This window comes from Notolabrus celidotus, chromosome 12 (genome assembly GCF_009762535.1).
Source record: "Notolabrus celidotus isolate fNotCel1 chromosome 12, fNotCel1.pri, whole genome shotgun sequence".
Lineage (NCBI taxonomy): Eukaryota > Metazoa > Chordata > Actinopteri > Labriformes > Labridae > Notolabrus > Notolabrus celidotus.
In genome coordinates this window covers 18,542,943-18,567,354 of record NC_048283.1, presented here as the reverse complement: position 1 = coordinate 18,567,354, position 24,412 = coordinate 18,542,943, and the positions used below count along the sequence as shown (strand labels likewise).

General features: G+C 38.9%; 3 protein-coding genes across 3 annotated transcripts; all 3 read right to left on the bottom strand.

The window, feature by feature from the left end:
- Nucleotides 1-1,232: 1,232 nt before the first annotated feature.
- Nucleotides 1,233-7,653, bottom strand: smpd5 (sphingomyelin phosphodiesterase 5). Its single transcript, XM_034698341.1, has 8 exons — nt 7,460-7,653; nt 4,727-5,952; nt 4,496-4,571; nt 3,361-3,501; nt 3,151-3,240; nt 2,990-3,053; nt 2,717-2,876; nt 1,233-1,644 (listed from the first exon to the last, which is right to left on the bottom strand). The coding sequence occupies exons 2-8, from the start codon at nt 5,852-5,854 to the stop codon at nt 1,537-1,539; spliced, it is 1,767 nt and encodes a 588-aa protein (XP_034554232.1). The 5' UTR covers nt 5,855-5,952; nt 7,460-7,653; the 3' UTR covers nt 1,233-1,536.
- Nucleotides 7,654-9,274: 1,621 nt separating this feature from the next.
- On the bottom strand, nt 9,275-16,934 carry grinab (glutamate receptor, ionotropic, N-methyl D-aspartate-associated protein 1b (glutamate binding)). Its single transcript, XM_034697730.1, has 9 exons — nt 16,766-16,934; nt 15,645-16,152; nt 15,438-15,541; nt 14,701-14,901; nt 14,314-14,442; nt 14,067-14,210; nt 10,004-12,325; nt 9,796-9,920; nt 9,275-9,654 (listed from the first exon to the last, which is right to left on the bottom strand). Exons 2-7 carry the CDS (start codon nt 16,114-16,116, stop codon nt 12,173-12,175), a joined length of 1,203 nt encoding a protein of 400 aa, XP_034553621.1. The 5' UTR covers nt 16,117-16,152; nt 16,766-16,934; the 3' UTR covers nt 9,275-9,654; nt 9,796-9,920; nt 10,004-12,172.
- A 1,925-nt stretch (nt 16,935-18,859) lies between these two features.
- On the bottom strand, nt 18,860-24,326 carry rbm24b (RNA binding motif protein 24b). The gene is made up of 4 exons (XM_034697391.1): nt 23,945-24,326; nt 23,538-23,661; nt 23,213-23,267; nt 18,860-20,459 (listed from the first exon to the last, which is right to left on the bottom strand). Exons 1-4 carry the CDS (start codon nt 24,113-24,115, stop codon nt 20,099-20,101), a joined length of 711 nt encoding a protein of 236 aa, XP_034553282.1. The 5' UTR covers nt 24,116-24,326; the 3' UTR covers nt 18,860-20,098.
- Nucleotides 24,327-24,412: the final 86 nt, after the last annotated feature.

Below are 24,412 nucleotides of genomic sequence, written 5' to 3'. Positions count from 1 at the left end.
TTACAACCCCCTTTGTCTGCATAAAAGTAGTGTTGGAACACACTGTGGTACTATACTTTCATGAGCAATATTTGAACAGTCTTGTACTCCAGAAAGTAATGTGTTGCTTAATAAATGGCCAGAAAAAGGTGCCAAAGGTGGCTACCTCGATGAGTCAAAAGTTTAGACTACATTTTGTTATTGAATTGATTCCATTATTTATTTTTGAAATTAAATTGTTTATTTGTTCGATGTTTTCATTTCAGAGCACAATATGACTTTGAGCTACATAATTTTCAATAAAAACTTGGAAAATGTTTGATAAAAAATTAGGGTATTCTAAAACTTTTGACCGGTAGTGTATATATAATTTTTATTTATTTTTTCCTTAGAATTTCTTTAATTGTATTTGTGTGTCTTTTGAAATGGTTAAAAACTCAATAAACATATTGTTAAAAAAAACAAAACATACAAAATGTATAATACATTAATTATAATAATTATTAATACATTAATATAAATAATATAGTATTACACCCTGGCTTAACCTGGTGATGCAGCTAACAATCTGAAATAGTATCTTTTCAATAACCCCCTTATCCACTTTTACACAATCTCAACTAAGTCAATTTTACTTTAAATCTTACTAACTACATTTGATTCTGACAACACTTGCTCATCCTGCTTTTATTGCCCTGTCAAAAAGGCAATGTGCCTCATTCACTAACAGTGCGTAAGCACGAATATGTGCTTAAACCGTGCATACGAACGTTTGAAACACAAATCTGGGATTCATCAATATATTCTTACTTGAATTTATTCTTACACTGCAAACAAAAATAGAACTTCCTCAGACCATGCATACGCACAAATGATGACGACCAACTTTCTCAGAAGATGTAAACACACACTCTTTTAACTAAATGCATGACATATTTAAACTACTTTCAGTAAAAGAAAAAAGCCTTTAATAGAATTCAATAATAAAAATGGTGAATTGACTAAATGATTAAATAACCATGAAATTGACTCCTTATCATACTTAGAATACCGAATCTTAAATTAAATACTTAGTTTTTAATTAAAAATATGATGACAATGTCTTTAACAATCTCACCTACCAGACTGTGACTGGAACATGATCATGGCTGTCAACTTTGATGTATCAAAGGTTTTCATGTTACTGTTAGCCCAGCATTATCAAACTATAAAATGTATGAATGATGATACATACAAAAGCAAGAGACATGGTGTAAAATTAACTCTTTAAAATTTTATTTCTGTAGGAAATAATTCTGAATGAAAAAATCCTACAAATATATTGTGTTACAAAATCAATAACTCTGTCAAAAACACACCTCTATGTATAAAATTGTAAACATTATAACATTTGAATAAACTTTGCTTGAGGTATCATCTCATTGTTCTGTTCATTGTCACTGAAATCACAAACTCAAGTATGTTAAAGAAAAACTTTTCTTGTGCCAAAATAGATCAGAGCAATTTATATTTTTTTTACATGTCGTTCCCTTTATGATTCTGTGTTCATTATAGCTCTCATTCATCAGCATTGTCTGTGTCCATAGATACATTCAGTCTCAAGCCCACAGGAATATGGTCCGTAAGACCGGCCAGCTGCGTAATGAAGGTTACCTCTTCGATTTCCTGCATTGAAAAAAACAGTGTGAAAGTTAAACAGATGCGTTATGCTAATCTATTCAGAATGACTTGTGAGGTAAGAAGTGTTGTAGACTAGACACCAAACATCAGGTCTGAGTCAAGTCTCGAATCCACAGTGTTCAAGTCTGAGGAGAGTTTGAGTCACCAGAGAAGAATACGACTCGAGTCCAAGTCAAATCTCCATTACCTACTTCTGAGTCTGTGTGGAGTCCTTATTGTGAGATGATTTATCATGACCAAGAGTGTGATCTCACTCCAAACTATTCACTGTACGAACCTAGACTGACTACGTGGGACCTTTTAGATGTGTGGAGAACCCATTTCACATATTAATTCTGACTAATCCTGTCGGCATGTCTGGAGATTCCAACAGTTCTGCGTGTTGTAGGTAAAAGTGCATCGTGCCTCTCTTACTAGGGAGACCGGTCATTGTTTCAAAATCTGAATTTTGACTAACTAAACATCTTTGACCCAGTGGTTGAGTCCCTTTAGATGCTAAACTAACTGTGAGCTTGCTAACACCAACATGATACACAGTGTAAGTAGCTAACTAACTTTAGCATCTCTCTTACATTTCTGGTTATGCCTGGACAGATGTCTGTTAAAGTTTAAGTTTGTCCCCTTCTTTTTCCTCCTGATTTCACCACATTTCATTGCTATTTCTCGTATTACTCAAAAATGTTTTAAGAGCAAAACACACATTTGTCACATCTATGCTGGTGAAAATACACATGCCAGTCCTTGCTGAAAACTGATAAAGTATTCATTCCTATTACCAATAAACAAACCAAAACAGTCTCTAACAATAAATTATGTTTAGTCCGGCTCCATATTCAAAGTCCTAATACAGAGTCCAAGTCATCAGTGCTCTAGTCCAAGTCAAGTCACAAATCCTGAAAATCAGGGCTTGAGTCAGTCTTGAGTCAGGGTGCTGCAACAATTATGGTTACACCACATCTACTTAGAACTGATTGTCTTAAAGAAACGTGTAATTTTAAAGATGTAGAAGGAGAAATAAAAAAGGAGAAAGCTAAGAAGAGGAGAGAGTAACACGTACTGTTTTACAGCGCTTTGAGATGGAGCTCTCACGGTACAGAATGTAGTCAATCCGACGTCCGATCCACGGCTGGTCAGCCTCAGGATAAACCAAAGGACGGCCATATGCAGGAACAGGAGGGGAGATATACTGCTTTCTCAGCTCCTCGCTCTCCAGAGTTCTACACAGAGAAGACAGAATGGATCTCAACATCAACTTGACATAGAAGATCATTTTCAGAAAAAACAACATCACTGATGAATTCAGGGATGTTGAAGGTGGAATTCAGTATACCTTTGCAGTTTTTCTGGGGTACTTATATCATCCTCATAGAGTGTTGGCTGCTCCAGCAGAGTACCTTCAGAGGTTAACAGATATAAATACTGTATGAGCTTCAACATTTGTCCAACATGTGTGCAGTATAGTGTGAGGAAATAGTTAAAAATAGTATGCACCTATGACCCAGGGCTTCTCTTTTCCAGGTCCTGCCCTGCACGGGTCTCTGTAGTCCTCAAACAAACAGTGATTCTGCTCCAGAGTGTCATCTACAAAAGCAAAACCAACATTTGATTAAGATGCTCATGTACAAGTCACTGATAATGTGATGAAATATTCAATCATATTTTGCATATATTTAAAAAACTTGAAATTTGTCAGAAACATACCTGGTGAGCAGTTATCAAAGTTCAAATCTCCACACAGCACATCGAAAGCGACCTCCTCATCGGGTCGTCCGTTAACTGCTTGAAAATCCCCGATCCACTTTGTTACCATGTTTAACTGCTCACAGCGAACTTCTCCTTCACCTGAATCAGAAAAAAGAAACACAATAACAGACCAGCTTGTGGTGGCGTGACCCTGGCCAGCGTCCAGCGGAGCAGTGATCAGAAATGAGGCTTCGAATTCAGTATCAAAGTTTACACACAAAGTTTATACATGCAGCATGAGAGAGAAGTTACAGCATACTAAAGAGCATCTGAATTTCTCCGCTAAATGACAGAGATGCTCAATACTTTATAGTTCTTCAAACATAAGGGAGGAAAAAGGGAGGGGGGAAACATGTGTATGTGTGACCTTAATACAGTTGTTCATACGTAAGGAAGAACAAAGGGAGAGGGAGAAAGGAGGGGGGGTAACAGGTGTGGGTGAGTTGCAATCAAGGGTGAGCAAAGGGTCTTGTCAGGTGAACATCGTACCCTGGAAACAACAGAGACATTTCCTCAGTCTAGTGGTTTACAAAAAGCACGCGTCTTGCACATATCGTATTCATCTTACGACATTTGTGGTTATCAAAAGCACATATCAACAATTCTTAAAAGCGTACGTCGGCTCTTTTATCTAACACAAAGCGTTTGCCATAGTTACCAAAAAATCCCCTTCGCTTACATTCAACTGCAATATGAGGCTAGGGTTGGTTCTCGGTCTTTGTAAAACAACTTATAAATCGATGAATTTACCACCTCTGAGCTGAACCTACATTGAACTTGCAGAAACTGGGGCTCTGACCTCAGTCTCACCTTTATTCAGAGATCTGCACAGATCTCTGGCCTTATGCCTTACTATTTGCTGGTTTCTTCAATAAAACATATAAAATGGAAAACATATGAATATAATTGTTAAAAGAAGAATACATGAGCATAATAAGAAAAACATGATTATATTTAAGGAAAATGCATGATTATAATAGAGGATATTAATCAAGATTCCACAAGCTGTAACAGACCTTCATAATCTCTGTTGTCTTAAGGAACGCTGGGAAAATCTGAGAGACTTTGAGAAGACCAAGAAAATGTGACTTGCCTTCTGGTGCATGAAGATGTGTGCAGTTAAAATAGCCAACCACTTTCTTCTGTTTCTGATTCTTTCCAATGAGGACCTAAGAATTTCAAGAACATTAACAAATACTGTTTTATTTTTCACAATATGGTCAAAGCGTAAATTATTTATATAAATAAATAATGATTTAAACAATCTAATCAACAGAAAAAGTACATTTGAAGGCAACTCCACTCAAGACATTAAGCAACTTACCTTAACAGAAAGGAGGCCCTTTGCAGCTAGTGCATCTTCCCCTAGGCTGTTGGGAAACCAGTGATACTGGGCCTCGAGCACAGGGAACCTGCTTGCTAGGAACAGGCCACTGTTGAAGAACTTGAAAGAGGAACACCTGCATGGTGGCTGGCAGGCGTAAACACCAACATCGTACAGGATGTGTCCAAACACTGGTTTCAGTACTTCGGTAAGCTTCTTTGCCGCCCTCTTATCAAACACCTCCTCAAGGCATAGGATGTCCACATTGGCTGGAAACAAGGTCGAGACTTCCCACGGTGGATTGCCCTGCTGACGGAGGCCCTGAGAGAGCAGAGCTCGAGGGGCACTCCGGTGTCCTGTCTTGTCCTGCTGGTTGGAGTTCTGATTGGAATTAAACAGGTGTGACGGTGTCTCAGCGAAGGACTGTTGTGTATCTTCGCAGGGTTCACATACCACACCGTCACTACTTTTGGATTTTGGGATTGAAACATGTCCTTCAGCTGAGTCTGAATAACTACCTACAGGGGGCTGTGCCTGTCTATCTGTAGACCCATATGTAGATGAGTTAGCTGTGGGAAGTATGCTGTTTGAAGGGCTTAGAGTACCACAACTGCTAGGGGAGTCAATAAAAATGCGGATATGAGGTCTGCATATACCCTGCACAATATGCTGACCAATGGTTGCTGCTCTGTGCTGGGTGTTCCCCAAGTTGTTGAAACGAGCAAGACCTTCAGGCAAGAGACACAGGTTGGCCGTGGCAAAACCAAACGATGCCTTTCCTACCAGCTCAAAGCCCCTGTGTGTCTCTCTCTCTGCTGTGGAGGGTATCTCCCTGTGGTAACAAAAGGGCCTGCGGCAGGCCTGCAGTGGTGCCCACAGCAGAAAGCCAAGGAAGGCCAGGGGAGCTGTAACAAGAAAAAGAATGAAGAAGAGAATGAATCCAAAGAAGACCTTGAGTGGGTGGAGGTAGCATTCCTGCTCCTGTCGCTGGGTTTGCTCCAGGGTGGTTGACTTGCACACAGCAATGAGTTGATCAAGAGACCAAAAACAAGGCAGGATAAGAGCCCATCCCACGGCATGAAGGCATGCAACAAACTCATTAGGAAATGGAGACGCTTGTAGGGCCATTCCTCTTCCCTTTTTCTATGCATCAATCAGGATGAAAGACACTGGGTCCTTAGGTCTCAGCTCATTCCAATGCAATGTCTCAATGTCTCCAACAGTCACTAGGACACACACAACACACACAAAAAACACAAAGTCATGACATGGATCTGCTCTTGTAATCTGCATAAACATTTACACAGTGTGTTCTCAAGCTGGCTTTTATTTACACGTTAAAGTCATGCCCATGCATGCCGTCATGGAAAAACAGGAGGCAAACAGGTATGTCTGCAGAGCAGTCAAATGTAGAAGGAAGATCGGGAAAGCTTAGTGCAAGATTATGCAACACATCATTCTGACTTTTAAGGAGGCAAGGAGAACAACATGTTGTATACAGACTATAATCCAGCTGTCAACATCTGCAGAATGAAACTGCATTAACCCTCCTGTTACGTTCGTTTCTCTGGAACAGCAATAATGTTCCTGTGTCAATTTGAGCCGGGGCATATTCAATTATCCAAAAGTGTCAGAACACTAAAAACTCCCAATACACATTTTTTTAGATCTAATTTTTAACTCCATTACTAACCATTTAAATCAAGATTTAGTCCATTGGTGTTCTTTAATTCTCACAGATCATGGTTCAATGAGGATAACTCACTCGTTTTTCATTGAAATTAATGTTAAAACTTTTTTAATGTACATTGGAAAGCCCTAAATATAAATACAATAGTTTAACATGACATAGATTTTTGTTTATTTTATTTTACATTTTGAATTTTTATTTGTTATGAAGTGATGAAGATAAATTAACAAGGCTCCTCTTCTGTCACATGCTGCCCAGATTTTGATGCTGCATTTAGCTGGTTTGGAAGACATATATTGCCTAAAATAGACTTTTAAAAGATTCAATTTGACACGTAACATGACAGGAGGGTTAAACAGCCTGTCTGAACACCACACTTTGATCTGAGCTTACAAGCACAAAGCAGCCCAATATATTTGAGTTGTACATTTAAAAAAAAAAGTGTTTCTTATCTTTTGGACATTTTTTATTTCAAATTATTTATAAGTTATAATTGAGTCACAAAGTGCGAATCAATGTACTATATTGTAAATAATGAAAAGGGTGTTTTGGTGTGTATTTGCCCTCTAACGTCAGTATGTTGCATTCAATCTTCGGATTTACCTCTGTACACATGTAGCAGCCATTCATAGAATACAACCAGGAAGTTCCAGACCCCCTACCTACATCCCATCCACAAGACAGTGGTGTAAATTTAACCTCGCGTAGTCTTTCATCTAAAATCATGCGAGCTTTCTGCGTCTCCATGTTTGTTCAGTTCACTCATACAGGTAGGTTAGATGGATGTCACAGATATCGCCTGTTGACAGGTATGCTAAGCTAACAGTTATACTTCATAAACGATGAAGAGAGACTTTTGTACCCAGCGTTGCGCTTACGCTTTGATATCTATTACACGTCACTATATTATTATTATACCGCATGGCTACAAAACCCGTACATTCAATACATGCTCATTACATTTAGTGATCCTAGTAGAGAGCTGTCACCTGTCCTAGCTAGCTTAACACATTCAGCTAACGTGGCAGTCCTGACCGTCTTACCTTATCACGTGAACTGGGACAGTCCGTCTGATGAGTCCATATCTACAGACATGTGTAACTCTTTTAACCACATGTCACATATTCAGAGGAAATGTTCTCTTGATACAAGAGAAGCAGTTCATTGAAGTGGTTGCTTGAACGTAAGAAGACCACCCTGCTCTCAGCGGCTCAGCGAACTATTAGACCACGCCCACCGTGGCGTTGTCATGGTGCTGGGCTCTCATGACACTTACCTGAGTCGACCTGGAAAGTGAGCAGTGGTGGACAAAGGGCACATCTTCATTACTGAAGTCAAAGTATAGATACTCCAGGTCAAATATTACTCCAATACAAGTGAAAAGTGCTCTGTCAGATTATTACTTGATTTAAAGTACTGGAGTACTTGCTTTTATAAATACTTATAGTATTCAAAGTACTTCTTAAAATATCTCAAAACTTTGTATTTTCACAATACACAAGTGCAGTCAAGAATACATAGGAGTACATTCAGTTACTTTCTGTTTATTTGGAAAACATTACTTGAAATCTCTAAAAACTATCTCTCTTTAAGGTTATGCTGTGTGTTGTATGAATGTGTATTATTATTTTTTTTTTTTTCTTATTCATTTATGTGTTTTTGTGTCATTGTGGTGATCTTTGAAGAAGCAGGTAACATGTGCAGCACTGATTTCAAAGACAAATTTCACAATAAAGTACATCGTATCGTATCGTATCGTATACCATAGAATAAAACAGCAACTAAGTTACTCCAAGCACAGACAACTTAGTTTGAAATGTTCATCTAGAATGAAACAAATGTTACGTAGCTCAACACACTTTCTCAGGTTGGACAATGAATTTTTGTATATTTGAGCAGAGTGGGAAACAAGGAGAACATTTCAAAAGATACGTATCATTCTTCATTTATTCCATTCTAACACGGGCTGAAGATATGGCCATGGGTGCTCAAGTAGAGAATTAAAGCCATCATTACCACATCTAAATGAACTGCCTGATCTGAGTGAAATCTGCTCTGTGTTTGCTCCACGTTCAACCGTGGAGACGCACGATATACAGGTACGACTAAACCACTGAGACAAACAGAACTACACAAACACAGTTTACTGTCTTAGGGATCAGGTTTCAGAAAAGAGAAGGAAATTCATGATCTGATGTCAAAGCAAAAGTAATGAGTAACTAGAGCACTGATAGAAATGTAGTGGAGTAAAAAGTACAATAATTATCTTCTGAATGTAGTGGAGTAAAAGTAATAGGTATCCCCAAAAAATAATACAATAAAAAAGTAAAGATACTCAAAAAATGTACTGAAGTACTGTACTCAGGTACATTTACTTTGTTACTGCCCACCACTGAAAATTACTATGTAGGATAGATAATATAAGCAAGTAAAAACGTTCTATTGCTTTTACTATTTCTCTTTAGATAATTTTATTGCATAATCTCAATTACAAACATCAACATGGTGTGTTACAACAGTGTGTTATCCCCCCCTAACTAAGGTAATTACAGAATAAGTCACAATAGTTTGATAATAGCAATGAGGATCATTTAGCCTGCAGGAGATATTAAATATCGAAATGAGAGAACAGGAAGTTCAAAACAAACTCTGTGTGACAATAGGCTACCTAAATCCGGAAATCATGACACTCTAAACCTTGGATATAATTGAATATGAGTTGAAATAACAATCCATATAACATCCAGGTATATGTATCTATTCAATCTATTCAGGGCTAAGCAACCTTGTCTTTTTTTTGTTATATTTTCAGGAACTTTGTCTTTGTTGACAAAATCAGCCACATCAAATTCATAAAATGTTGTATTTTCTCACTCTTTATTTCTCTGCAGTCTTTCAGAGGGGAGTACAGTTACATCTACCATAAAAGAAGATGGTCTCCATCCTTCTGGGCCATGTCGCAAAGGCAGGCGAGCACAAGCATCAGATCCTCCTGAAGTTTTTTAGGTGCTATGGTCATTATAGCCTTCATCAGAAAGTCTGGATTATTGCATATGCTGTGTACACCAGGCCTCTCTCTTAGGATCCCAAAGGTGTTGACAATAAATTCAGTAAAGAAAGGGTGAAGGGCTGTTTTAAACCCGAGCTGACTCAACCTCTCCATGAGGTCAGTATACCTCTGAGTGAGGTAAAGCCGATAGCCGTCATCTACCTTCCCTGTCAGTGAATGTGTGCTGACCTGCAAGAGGAAAGAAATAAGCTTGTTACTTCTCTGTGAGTCCTGCAAATAGAATGAGCTGACTAATTTTGTTTTAATCAACCAATAATTAGATAAATTGCATGTTCTTTCCCTTAACCCCACCCCCCTCTTTTCCCTCACCTCTCTGATCTTGTCTGGTATGTTGATCAGAGTGAAACCATAATGCCTCCTACGGCCCTGAAAGACATATGAGAGAATCCTCCTGTCCAGCTGGAAGGCAACCTCTCCCAGGATCCTGGATTCATCTGTGATAATGAAATAAAGATAAACTAATGTTGCTTTCTGGTAGCAGCACTGTTACTGTTCAAATCTCACCATGATATACTACCTTCAACATTCAGAGAAACATCTGTCTGGCAGCTTCGAGACTCTGCCTTCTCACTGGTGTCAGTGTGCATCGAGCTCAGGAGGAAAGACTTGAAGTCAATGGGAGACGAGGTTCGGGCTTCATTTTTGACTTTTGACAGCTGCAAGTTTTTGCTGAAGTTTCTCTCATCACAGGTCTTTTGCCAAAAAGAGCAGGTTGGTGTTCTTCCTGAGGTTGAGCAAACTGATGAAACATATGAAGTTATTTTTAATCCTCAACAATGAAGAGCAGAGTGGATGCTTTAAAGACACAATAACTTACATACGTTTATCTTCTCACAGTGAAAACTCACAGAGGTAAGGAGTGAAAAGTCAATTACTAACAAGAATATGAAAAAATGTGCCAAGTTCTTTTTCTAAAAGCTCCTGTGAGGGGTTTGTAACTGGCTATGAAACAGACAAAAAGACTGACAGTATCTGTTTTATCATTTTTAATGCCTAGAAGATAAGCAGCATTCACATTTGGGGACACCAAAATCAACACAATCAGAGATATCCTCACAGGAGCTTTAGGTCAGAAGCTGCACAGGACTGTTATTTACAACAGGGTCTCAATATATTTTTGCTTACTTTTAAGGCTTTTCAATAAAACCCTGATCTATTACTGCTGTGACCTGTCTGTATACCTTATGGTCCTCAAAGGGATTTTTCTGTACCAAAATCAAAGCTACAATAAAAATGATCTGCTTAACATCCTAAGTAGACAGAACTTATCTGCAGTTATAAGTTTCATTTTTGACTGATTTTGAGTTATTTTACTTCATGCATTGTACATCATTTTGACTTGTTTTGACAGAATCATAGGTTATTTAATTCAGACTGATCTTAAGTAGATCGTAATTTACATATGTTTCTTTAAAATGTTATTGCTTGGAAACTTGATCAGATTCATCCCATTAACTGTAACTATGACATGGAAATGCAAATAGTCCATTATAAGGCTTGACACCTGAAGAAGTCTTTATCAAAGGAATAAAGATACATCAACAAAGTACAACAAAATGCAGACATTACTTCTGTAATCAGACAGCAATGAAACTGACCTGATTAAAGGACTAGTTCTGTGTTTGAATAGTTCCTTTAAAAGGCCATTAATATTCCATTTACCAGTGTCCTTATAACTTTAACCACAGCCTGGCTGCCATCTAGTGGCAGAAAAAAAAACTGCAATACCTGGTAATTCCTCACAAGTGTCATCCCTGAAGTTCTGCGTCCTGGTGTTCAGGTCTGCTTTTTCCTCGTTGAAACCCAGCATCGACCTCACCAGCTTCGACCTCAACTGACTATTTTCCTGCTCTAGCTCTTTGCTTTTTGACAGCAAGGCAGTGGCGGCTTGCTCAGGGTCCATTTTGAGGCTCCCAATGAAAAAGCTGAGCAACAATTGACCAAAGCTTTCTTAGTAAAAGAAACACAAATCAAATCACAACAAAATAACAAAGATGTTTTGGAAGGACTCTTGCACTCAATACAAACTACAGAGATGGAATTTAAGAAAAAACGTTATTAAAGATTACTCTTTAACTTGAAAAAAGAAGCTTCATAAAAATGTCCAAAAAAGGTCTAGCTTTTGTTTATACTTTATTGTCTTTCCCTGCTGATGCCATTTGTTTTGTTTTCATGGCAATGGATTTGTTGATGTTCAAGTTCAGCAGTTGTTGGGGATCCATCTAGTGCACAGTTAGCTTGTCTTATCACAGCAGGCTTACAGTTTAAGCATAAAAGATAAATCTTGAACTTGAAGATAGAAGTTTGATTAAAAAAAGTCAAGGTCCACTTACAAGCTTATCTGATTTGTTTAGAGAATAAAGGTCCTCATCTACTGACGTAGCTTACATGGAAAAACCCAACAGCCCTCAAAGTGAAACTGATGAAACCATACCTGCTACCAAGTTCATTATACTGTTCAAAGTGATTCTTATACCACAGCACAGGATTAAAATAAAACCTCAAAACACAACATAGACATCTATTTATATAATATTAGAAAAAAACTTACAGCGTGAATAAAACATATCTGAAACTCTGTGATTGGAACACACTACAAGACAAGATAGATTATGGAAACTCACTTCTAAACATGAACTCAAAGAAAATGAAATTCTTCAAATATCAAATCTTGCGTTCTTCCTGTTTAACTGCCCCTGGCCCTTCCAATGATGGAAAGAATGTAGAGAAAGATGTTGATGATATCCATGTACAAGTTAAGAGCAGCAAAGATGTATTCCTCTGGGCTCAGGGACATTTCCTTGTTGCCAAGCAGCAGCTGTGTGTCCACTGCCAAGAACTGTAAAGTAGAATAAATCACAAGGGTCAAAAATGTTCACCTTGTTCTGAACTTAGTAAAACATGGCTCACAAACATAAAAAAGGAAGAACATGAGCAGGTTCTTATCGCATGATCTTTGGGTTAAGAGTTGGCTTGTTTAACTATCGAGAAACACCAACTTCCTCACCTCACTGACACAAACAGTTTGGTTTCATTTGTGTCTTTTTTTTTTGAGGGCTCGGTTTATAAACTTGTGTCAGATAAAAAAAGACAGGAAACGTGCAAAGAGAGAGGAGATATACTACAGGTCCCCACAAGGCTCAAGTCAACAGTTTTCATGGGGAGTTAATAATAGTCAATTTGTAGTCGAAGATACATTCAGTGCAAAAAACCCAGTGCCATATACAAACAGTAGCATAGGAAGTAAGCTGGGGGCAAATACAATATTTGAAGTCTTGTTTTCAGGAGACTCGATGTGTTAGATTGGGGGAGGATTCACCTTCTTAGATTTACAACTGCAAAGGGCAAACATGCTAGCGAAAGATCTGTGGTGGGAAAAAGGGAAATTAACTGAGCCTCTGCGTGATAGAACTAAAACCCAGCCCACATCACACCAATTTTAAAGTCTATGCAGTGGCTTCCAGTATCTTTTAGAAAAGATTTTAAGATTATTTTATTGGTTTTTAAATCTCTTAATGGTCTTGGTCCTTCTTATTTATCAGATTTGCTTTTATCATATGAGCCAGTGAGAGCCCTCAGGTCTTCTTTTAATTGTGCCAAAAGTAAGAACTAAGACCCATGGTGAGGCAGCTTTATATTATCACGGCCCACGCCTTTTAAAATATTTTCAAAAGCAAACTCAAGACCTACCTTTTTAGTCTCGCTTTTAACTGAGTTTTATTTTTTATTCTTAACAGTTTTATTTTATTTTCTTTATTCATTTATTTATTTATTTATTATCTATTTCAAATTTTAGTCACTTTTATTCTACTTTATTTATGTATGTACTTATTTATTTATTTTGAGTATAGCATCTTATGTTGCTCTAATGATTTAATATTTTAGTGTTTTATTATCTTAGAAATTTATTTTATTTTGGTGATTTTAATTTCCTGTGTTGAGTTTTAACATCTTATTTTACGTCCAGTGTTTCCTCATTAAGATATCATGAGAGTGTTTCCTCAGTTTGTTCAGAAACTTCTTTTTTATTTTTTATTTATGTATTTTATTTATATATTTTTTATTACTATAGTTGCATATTGTGTTCTTAACCTTAGGATAGTGGGGTGGGTTTGGGGTCGGGGCTGGGGGTGGGATCTTTTTCTTAATTTATTCTATTTTAGGATGTTTTTATGTACAGCCCTTTGTGTTACAATGCCATTGTATGAAAAGCGCTTTATAAATAAAGTCTGATTGATTGATTGATTGATTGATAACTGAGGCTGGTAAGCAAATGATATGTCCTTAATTCATAATCACATTAACAGAAACAGACTCATTTGGCTCATTACTCGGCTCTCTTACCAATCACCTGGCTGTGTTAAATACTTAATTCTGATTGGTCAATACCCAACTGTCAAAACAACAATAAATGATTCTCAATAGCAAAACAATGTTAAAGACAAACACGTCATAACAAACCAATACGCAGATAGTAGCCTGGCACATTTCACCTCTATCTGTTGACACTGTACTGCTATACTACACTTCTCACTGCTATCATCACCACCATATACAACTCAACTGATCATCTGACTTACGCAAGTGAACAGCAGAGCTCCCAGTCCAGCATACACAATGTGCAGAATTCTGTCACGGATGAAGATGCAGAGGATGCCGAAGAGGATCAGCACAATTAAGCAGACGAAAAGCACGCCATAACAGGAAGTGAAATCATACTTGGTCTGTGGGAGGAAGAAAAGAGTGTTGTTAGGATTACTATCAAATCAGAGTGTGACAAATGTACATGGCATGCATTCAAGAGGCTTGGGAGTAGCAGATACAAACCTGCAGAGAGAAGATGACCACAGTGAAGCACACAACTGCTGTGATGCCCACGGCCATGACCACACTTTCAGTTTCATGGAAGCTGGCGATCATTCCCACCATGTAGGACATGGCTAGAGTCAGGACGGACTAAAAACAAGAAACACAAATCCATCAGACCTGCTGTAGCAGAGAGCAGAAGAAGAAGCAGCAACTCTTTTTGCAGTTGCAGTGGTTTATATGGCTGAATCTGATTTTCCAAGTAAATCTATAAGAGTGTTACAGTCCTGAATCAACCCGGTCAGTGTTTCGGCAAGGAAGCAGTCTTATTTTTCCCATTACTTCCTCAGCTCTTAATCCTGCCCTCTCTGTTTCTTGTTTTAAAAAAGAAAGTCTGAGCAGACTTACTAATGCAACCAGGTTCCAAGGATGTCTTCGACGAACACTTCCACAGCAGCTGATAACACAGACCGAAACAAAGAATATCCCGTAGGACACAAAGTAGGTCCAGGTGTGCATTTTGACAAAGAGCTTGACATGATCCACAAAGGTGAAAACAGCCACAAAGGCAAATGTCACCATCAGCTGAGCGGTCAGGACCAAGAACACCTGCAGGAAAGAAGAGTCGACTGTAAGGCAATAATGACACAAGAGAATGGTTCTTAATGCAAATGTCTACATTTTCAATAAAAATGTCAGCAAAGTTAAAGTCCACCTCAGAGGTTGTGTGTGTTCACATCAAACAATTGATTTGCTCTATACATGTATTTCATGATTCTAAATTTCCACTGTCTCCTTATCCCATGATATCTTTGAATGCTTTTAAGCGGTCCTTAAACGACTTGGAGGCAGAAGCATCTGTCTGTAGATGTTTGGTTTAAATGTCACTCTGTCACGCTGTTTTTCTGGAGGTACCTATTGTACAGTGTAGCTGTTGTATGCGTCTGCTATTTGTATTTATGTCTATTTGTAACTCTGTAACTGTGCTGCTGCCTATCTTGGCCAGGACTCTCTTGAAAAAGAGATTTTTAATCTCAATGAGTATATCCTGGTTAAATAAAGGTTAGAAATAAATAAATAAAATCCCACTACATACATCCAGCCATACTGCTGTTTCCACACCATTAGATGCAATGTTCTCTTACCTTTCGAATGAAGGCTCTCCTAATGCTCTTGTTGTCTAATCCAAAATCAAAATCTTGGTTCTCATGGAAGGGTGGTGGTTCCTCCTCATGGTGGTAGACATCATCTTAAATGGCACCAACCAGAAACACAATTAGTATACATTATTATATGTCACATTATCATGACTGTAATTTCATTTTACATGGCACAATGTCACAAATATTTACCACTGTAGCTGCCAATACCGCCCTGGTCTGGTGGAGAGTACGGTGAAGAGGAGGGTTTGTCACCATATCCTGGTGGACCGCTTTGTGGGTTTGACACCCCGAAAGCTCCTGGAGGTAGCTGTCCAAAGGCAGTTGGTGGAGGAAAAGGCAGACCACCGGGTGCACCGGGTACACCAGAAACACCCGGTCCGAAGGCAGTCGGTGGAGGGAAAGGTAGACCACCGGGTACACCAGAAACACCCGGTCCGAAGGCAGTCGGTGGAGGGAAAGGTAGGCCACCAGGCGCAGGGAAACCACCAGGAGCAGAGAAACCACCAGGAGCAGAGAAACCACCAGGAGCAGCTGGGGCTCCATACATGTTTGGGCCTGGCATATTCATGTCAAACCCGACAGGAAACGCTGGCTGTCCGGGGAGCGATGGTGGAGAGAGTCCACCCAGAACGGGATTGTAATCTGTCTTCTCGGTTGCCATCTTTATCTCAGATCAGGGGTTTACAGATCGTCCGGACTGTAAGAGGATGGACGGTGAGATCATGCAATAAGACAATCCTTCAAATAATAGCACTTTTTAAGAGATGACAGCTGACAGACACCCAGAGACAATCCACAAAGGGATACGCAGGAACGTCGCAGGTCACATGGCCATGTTGGCTTCCGGTATCTTAATAACATGTATCATTTATATGAAGTGTTCGGACACTAATGTAACAATGATATTTTCTTCTGGACACTAGACGCGCAACCATTTGGAGGACGCAATGAAACGCCGGGCTCCTGTTTGAGGCCAATAACCAGCATTTGACACAGTCTCCGAGTTCTCACGGAGATTCCCGAGCTGGAGCCCACTCAAACGTAAAAATTCAGGCCACACATTTCACTTTCAGCCGATAAACGATGATTTCAGCCAATTTAAAATACATTCAACGTGTTACCCAAGCGCAAGCAACCTAGATTACTACTAATGATACTAAGAACTGCGGCTCATACTGACTTTCACTAGAACACACCACATAATGCAGCCATGTTTGCACACCAAACAAAAAAACCACAAGGATACAAGACGGAAATGCAGCTAAACATCACACGAGATAGGAGAGTCTTAGACTTTCCAAACTACTTACATTGTCCGCAATCAAAGTTGTAACTCCCAGCTGGATCCCTGATGAAATGTTTGTGATGGGTATTATGGATGGTTCTGGTTCTGTCCCACTTCGAGCATTTTTTTCTTCTTCCCCTGACTTCCAGTAAACTGCGTTAACTCTTGCGTCACCGCCCCCTGGATGCGTAATGTTGCGTTCACGGAGTGACCGGCAGGGACGGTAAAGATAAATGTTGCTATTTTAATTGGGAAAACTCTGCGTATTTAGTTACATTACACTTTTGAAATAGGGAAATAAAAGCTTTCTTAACCCTCCTGTTATGTTGCGGGTCAAATTGGCCCTTTTTAAAGTCTATTTTAGGCAATATATGCCTTCCAAAACCAGCAAAATGCAGCATAAAAATCTGAGCAGCATGTGACAGAAGAGGAGTCATGTTAATTTATCAATATCACTTAATAAAAAATTAAAAAAAAGTAAAATAAAATGAACAAAATGTATGTCATGTAAAACTATTGTAATTACATTTAGGGCATTCTAATGTACATTAAAAAAAAGTTATGCACAGTGTTTTACTTTGTTTAGCAAAGTTTAGACATCCTATTTTGTTTGTGATCATTATGCAGCAGCACATGTGGACATAAAACATTGTTCATTTTTTGCTTATCCTGGGCTGAACTTTGCTCCTATGACCAAATGGGTAGGAGATGAACCTCCTACAATTCATCTGTAGAAATCATTGATATCAGAATATATCTCTCTGGAAAAATTAAGATCTTGCATTAAAGGTCAGATGAATGTTTTTACAGCAAAGTTTGCCAAGGTGTTGGAGTATCTGCGAACTCAAGAGGCAATTGCCTGAAAAGCTAGACCTAAAAAGATATTTTTGGATCATTGCTGCGGATGTATTTTGGATTTGCTGCAACAACCTGTATATGTACTGTGCTGGACTGTTAATATTTTGAAAATGTTCAATAAAAAGAATGTTAAAAAAATAAATAAATGAAGAATTAAATCAAATTGGCACAGAAAAGATGGTAGATATTCATGTCCTTCTTCCCCTGTGTATTTATGACTTATACCGGAATGGAAAGTTTTACAGAAGTTGGGAACTCGCAATTACTACGACTCCGACATACTGGGAACGAAACATGAAAACATCTACTGTATGAAGTTTGGAATGCGTCACTAAACCGAAAGTGAAATGCATGAAACTCTGCACGGAAGAAGGCAGCCAGACTCGAGGGAAATATTTGGAACGCCATAACACAACATAAGCAATGCATGTCAAGAAAAAGTGAACCAAGTAAGCCAGTAGGTGTCAGGAGAAAACCTCACAGGGCCTCGAGAAAGGGTGCTAAGGAAATATTTCAGTCTGGACATTCAAGAACACGTGACTATCCACATGCCCCTCTATCATACCCTGGAGGTCACAACACATGTTTCTTCACAGCTGCTTGGACACATTTGTTGTTGGGGCTATGGTGAAGATTTGTCAGCAGGTGTACAAAACAAGGGCTGGATTACAGGGTCTAACCAGACACAATGGAACTTAGATATTGTAGTATCAAATTACATTTTAGCTCTTATGTTCTCCAAACAGGTTACATTTACAGTTATTTTTATATATCTTATAGATTTTGGTAAACAGGGGTAAATCTGGTGAACTATTTTCAACCATAGTTGTGTTTGTGGAGAGATGAACCTCAGAATTACAGGTCACATTTACATTCCACGTATATTTTTTGTTTATGTAAACAGTAGAATCGAGCTGTTTTGTATTGTTTTGAGTTAGACACTGATTATGACCACACAGGATTCATTTCTAACCACATACATGTCCATCTCTGTTCACAGATGGACACAATATGATTTGCTGTGATGACAATACAAGGGGTTATTATATGACTATTGATAGCAGTGATTCACACTATACATTCACTAAAAAACATCAACTCAATTTCTGCCTCTATTTATAAGGCTGTTTCTTAGATGTTAATGTACATTGTTTCCCATCTTGCACAGTTTTGTATTTTTTATCCACATATATATCAAACACATGAAGAAAACTCATCAAGGAAGTTAAAGGCAGTTAGCAAAACTAACATTGCACAATGATGAAGGTGAAGTTGAATTTATTTTTATTTCACATAGTAAATGTTTGCATTATTTTGAGTCATGCATTAAAAAGTACAAGGCCTAACAGCTGACAGCCTTGCATTAGAAAACATTTGTTGTCTAATGACATCAAATGTCAAAACTTTAAAAAGTCAACAGTTCTCACTCTGTTCTTCATCAAACTGGTCAAGTATAAAAAGCGATATTACAGACTTAAGGATCTATTTGAGACGACAAAATCAAATCTTTAGAAAACAGAAACTCGATAGACGTAATTCTTCCTTTCCACTCCTATTTTGTTCTTTATGCACAGTGTTTTACTTTGTTTAGCAAAGTTTAGACATCCTATTTTGTTTGTGATCATTATGCAGCAGCACATGTGGACATGTTCTACAGCAGGCTTCATACCAACATGAGCACAGAATAAAGGGTGTTTTACTGTAAGGCTCCATAATAAATATATAAATAGCATAATTTAAAAGGCACATTATGAAACAATTTGTCTAAAGGAAAATTAGAAATTCACATTCAACAATGGTTCTTCCCTTTTACTGAGCTTACTTGAGGTGCAATATAAAGGGGAAGAAAAGTGAGTGCTTTAGTCAGCTTCAGCATTTGTATTACATACTAACAAGGAAATATGACTACAAGGGTGTCTAATCTATCTCACTCCAAACAGTTACAAAAAAGGAAGAATCCGAATGAAACACTGACCTCTTTATCTGTGTCTGCATAGCTGTACCAAACAAAATACTGTTCCAAAGCTATGAAACACTGAAACGAGCACTATGGTGTATCCTGCTGTTCTCAAGTATCTGCAAGTATTTTCTTTTTCTCTTTGTCAAAGTAGAGGGGAAGAAACTGGATTATAAGACATAAATGCACCAGGGAATTTTGTACAAATTCCACAGCAACATATATACAGAATTCAGCGATGGTTGACATAAGGTCAAGTGAGTTCCCTTCAATTAACATTAAATATTTTACTGCTAAATAAATATTAAATATTAATATGTATAACACAGTGACACAATACTGATCTCACTTGAATAAAGTTAACAGTAAATTCTGATTTGCTCCACACTTTTTGGTGATTTCTCCTGACTCATAGGTAGAAGGCCTGCTTAGTTAAAACCTGGGAGTGACAACCATCATTCAGCCTCTTCAGTCTTCCACTGCCTCGTGTTGCTCTCTTCGTTGTAGCATGGTGTTAACCTCCATAAATGTAGTTCAATGGTTTCACTGCATTCGGTCTGTCTGCAGCTGCTGAGGTTGGTACTGACTGAAGGCTGCAGCAGCAGCAGCAGCTCCTGGGGTGGCAGCAGTGGCGAGTGGCTGCTGGACGGCGTATCCGTACCCTGCTGTGGTCATGTAGCTGGTTGGTGCTGGTGAGGCAGCATATGGATACTGCTCATATGCAGCAGCAGCTGCAGCGGCAGTAGCAGCAGCAGAGTACTGGGCGTATGCTGCTCCAGTATAGTCAAGGTACGGGGAAGTGGCAGCAGCAGCTGTTGCTGCTGTAGCAGCAGAAGGTTGCACATGAGGGATTACCATACTGGGCTGGACAAAGGCCTGTGGGTACACATAGTGGGCAGGAACTCTGTAGGACACAAAAACACACAGGGTCACAGCAGAGCCACAGCTAGTCATTTTTCAAAAGCTGAAACTGCAAAGCAGGCGCCACAAATACATCAATCCAGTCCTCAGAACACAGCAAATCCATTCATTAACAACTGAAAAACCCTACCTAGAAGTGAAAAGTTTAGAAAGCAGCAAAACCACAAAGAAACACAAGCGCAGCTTTTATATTGAAAAAGCACCTGAATCTGAAATACAGTGAGGCATTAAAAGAAGATACAGCCCAGCTCTGCACCCAGATGTGTCACTGTAAACAGTATGTGACAAAATGCGAGCTTATCGCACAACACCACAACATGTCAAGAAAAGAAGTGGACGTTCTGTCCATGTCCGGTCACAACACCACCACACATACAGGCATGCCCACACATGTTAATAAGTCCTTCAACACAAAGAAAAGGGTCAAAAGACTTGGATGTTTTTTTAAATGGGGATAATCACTACAGTGTATACAGAGAATTAACCATATGGTATTTTAACAAGTGGGTGCTTTGTTTATTCATTAGATTTTGCTGTTGAGTTCATTTATTTGAAAAGAAATCCCTTTAAATGTTTAAAAGAAACAGAGTAAGGGTAAGAGCATGTCTTTGAAAGAACTGAATTCTGTAAATAGACCACGGTATAAATGGATAAATAGAACCCTGGGTATCTGGGTAAGTTTGGTCCCACTTTAAACTTGTGTTAAAGTCACTCAGTAAATATCCTGAGGAACAGGTGTGAAACTGTTATATCTGTCCATAGACAAGCACCCCCTCCCCCTCTCTCAGACATACACCCCCACACAAACATACACACGCCAGCTTGACTGACAAGGGAGGCTGGAAGCATGCTATTTTTGCTCCCCTTGTCATCTCCAAAGGACAAGCTGATCTCCTTCAGTAACACATGGCAGGGCACTCATCAACTGTAATGGCTGCCTACACCACTCCACTGTCTCAGTGACTTTTCAGCAGTTACATTTCTATTATCAGCCAGGAAGGGTCCCTGCTGGTTAAGAAGTTGTGCCCCTATTGCCGGAGTATGTTAGACTTTTGTGAAAATAGAGTGAGCTGTGTTTTTTTTTTTTACTGAAGACTCTAATTGCATGACTTATTTAAAACTTGAAAGAGAAGGAGTTATCCTGCAGGTGAACTGTCTTAGGCGGGGACCTTATTTTTTTTATCAACAGCTCAAGCACTAAAAAGGATACAGCTAACTTAAGCCCTCACTACTGAAAGAGATGGGATGAACATTTTGTGGTCAAGGGCTAAATAAAGGTGCTTTGTGAATCACCAGGACTCATGGGTAATCCCTAGCACATATCAAAAAGGCTTCATGGGGCACATGGCTCGCTCCACCTGTTGTCCACAGCTAAGCAGCCCTGTCCATGCCATACATTATTAACAGAGCTGCAGAGTGACTCCTATTTTCCATCTGAATTTGAGAGGCCGTGGATATCACTGTAGCCACCAGCTGCTGCCTGAGCAAGTGAGATCTGTCTCCAGACAATAGTTCATGGTTCCTTTGAATCTATGTTTTAAACGTCTCTTTTTAGTTAATTGCGACGCTTAATAATTAATCCACATCTATTGTTATTTCAATTCTAAAAAGTGCTTTACATATCTTTATCTTGAAGCTTTAACAGTTTTAGCGAATGTACAACATGAAGGTTAAACTTTATAAATTAAGTGTCAACATGGATGATATTTATTATAATATTCTGTGCTTTTCTGTAGAGATAAAACTATATTGTCTATTTTCATTACTACTTTCAATATCAGAAATTTATCTCTTAGTATGAGCTGTTACAATGATGAGGAAAAGGCAGTACATAAATTAGTTTTTTTGGGGAAAGATGTGATCAGTATTATGTACCTGTAAATGTAAGCCAAAAGTGAAAGCAATGGGTTAATAAAAAATAAAAACACAGCATCATGGGTAAGGAAAACAGAAAGAACAACTTCGGCATGCAAGCCAGTGTGTTTTGTTGCAGGGGATCGATTTTGAAAATCAGCACTCTGAGTGTTCATCAGCCCCTTTTTAACAACAAAACATGATCAACAATGTTAACTCGAAACTGGAGTGAATAGAAAAATAAACCACAGGCTAAAGCACAAATCAGTCATTAAAAGTGTGAAAGAATCAACACCCATTACAGAGTTACAGCTCCCTATCAAATACACTTTCCAAATCTGCACAAAAACCTCCTTCACCCCAACCCAACACCCCCACTGCAATTGGAAATAAGCACACAGTTAAGCTGAACACCACATCATACTGAAAACAAGGCACACACAATTCTATGTACTATAGAAAACTGTAAAATAAAAAAATAAAAAAGACTTCCATGCATCTAGTCACCATTTCAGTTCGTTTGTGTATGTCAGAGTTTACAGGTAACACTTTAGTGCTCTGCCCAATGCAGACTCAGCTATTCCTCAAATCATCATGTCCCTTCATCAGCTATTTTAACCGTTACCGAGCCTGTCAGATCAGAGAGAGATAGACAACATCAAGTCAAGTCCTGCAGCGGCTTATGTTCACTTCCTTCTCAGTCAACGCCAAGCACAGAGGCACACATCAACACTCACATGTCCTCATTCAGGATAGAACAGGTGGAGGCAATAATTAATGGCAAGTATACAAGAAGAATCAGATAACATAAGAAGATCATGGTATTTTTTCATAATAAAACTAATCATTGTGATTGGAATTTAGTTCTGCTGCTTAACATACCCATAAGGTCTTTGGATGAATGCAGGATGAATCTGAGGCACACCAAACGCAAACCCTGGAATGAAAACAGACACCATATCAAGTTTGTCTTACGGATGCTTTTCTAATGTGATACACTATTTTCAAGACGGTGTTGACATTTCCAAGAGAAAGAAGCTGAACCACAAACATAACAGTCTGAGTTGAATACCTACTTCATAAAACTTAGATTTTTAAGTTCCTTCAAAGTGACTGCATTATTTTAATCATCCTATATGTAAGTATGTGAAGGAATTTAACCTGTGAATTTAATTATCTGAATTTATTGAACAAGTGTGGTCCTCACCTGGCTGTATGACTCTGGGTTTGGCCCCTAGGTAAGCCAGGTTTACATTGGCCTTCCTGCCGTCTATAATGGGGTTAGGGTCCTTGCAAGCTCGGTCAGCAGAGGCCCGGTCAGCCATGGTCACCTGAAAACAGAAAAAAACAGCACATTTTCTTTTGACCTGTGCACTCTACAGCCGGGTCAAAGTGACCCTCAAATAGAAATTACATTTTTTGGGCCCCTAATAGAGTTTCAAGTCTTGAAAAGCTAATCCACTCAAACCAGGCTGTCAAACAGAACAGGAACAGTCAAACCGACTCTCCTTTCAGCTCTTGGATCACACACTGGATCAACTGGCCATATCACTGACTGTGCACGTGTTCAAGCAACTTTACAATGGCAACTCAAAACTTGTCCCTGTTACTTACAAATCCATAACCTCTGGATTTCCCCGTCTGCCGATCTGTAATGACAACAGCTTCCTCGATATCTCCAAACACCTCGAAGTATTTCCTCAGACTGGAGTCGGTCGTGTGATAAGGAAGACCTCCTACAAAGATCTTGGTGAACGTGGTGTCTTTCTGCGCCGAGTGCATCATTTGTAGAGATGGAGTCAAAAGTTATTTAGTGGGAAGTTTGGACGGTCAGATAAAGTGAAGCCAACGCGTTCAGATGAGTTGCAGGAGAGAGTGTGTGCGCGGAGTGGACAAACAAGCGGCCCCCCTGTGATGTGACTGTGGATCTGAAGGAGGAGGAGGACACCTGTTAGTTTGCTGCGGGAGATTTCCCAGTTGCCAGTTTGTGTGACACAGATACTTAACTCCACCCAGATCCAGACCACCACGCTGTGCTCAGGCTGGTCTACTGTCGCACAGCTGCTAAAACAGACAGCGGCA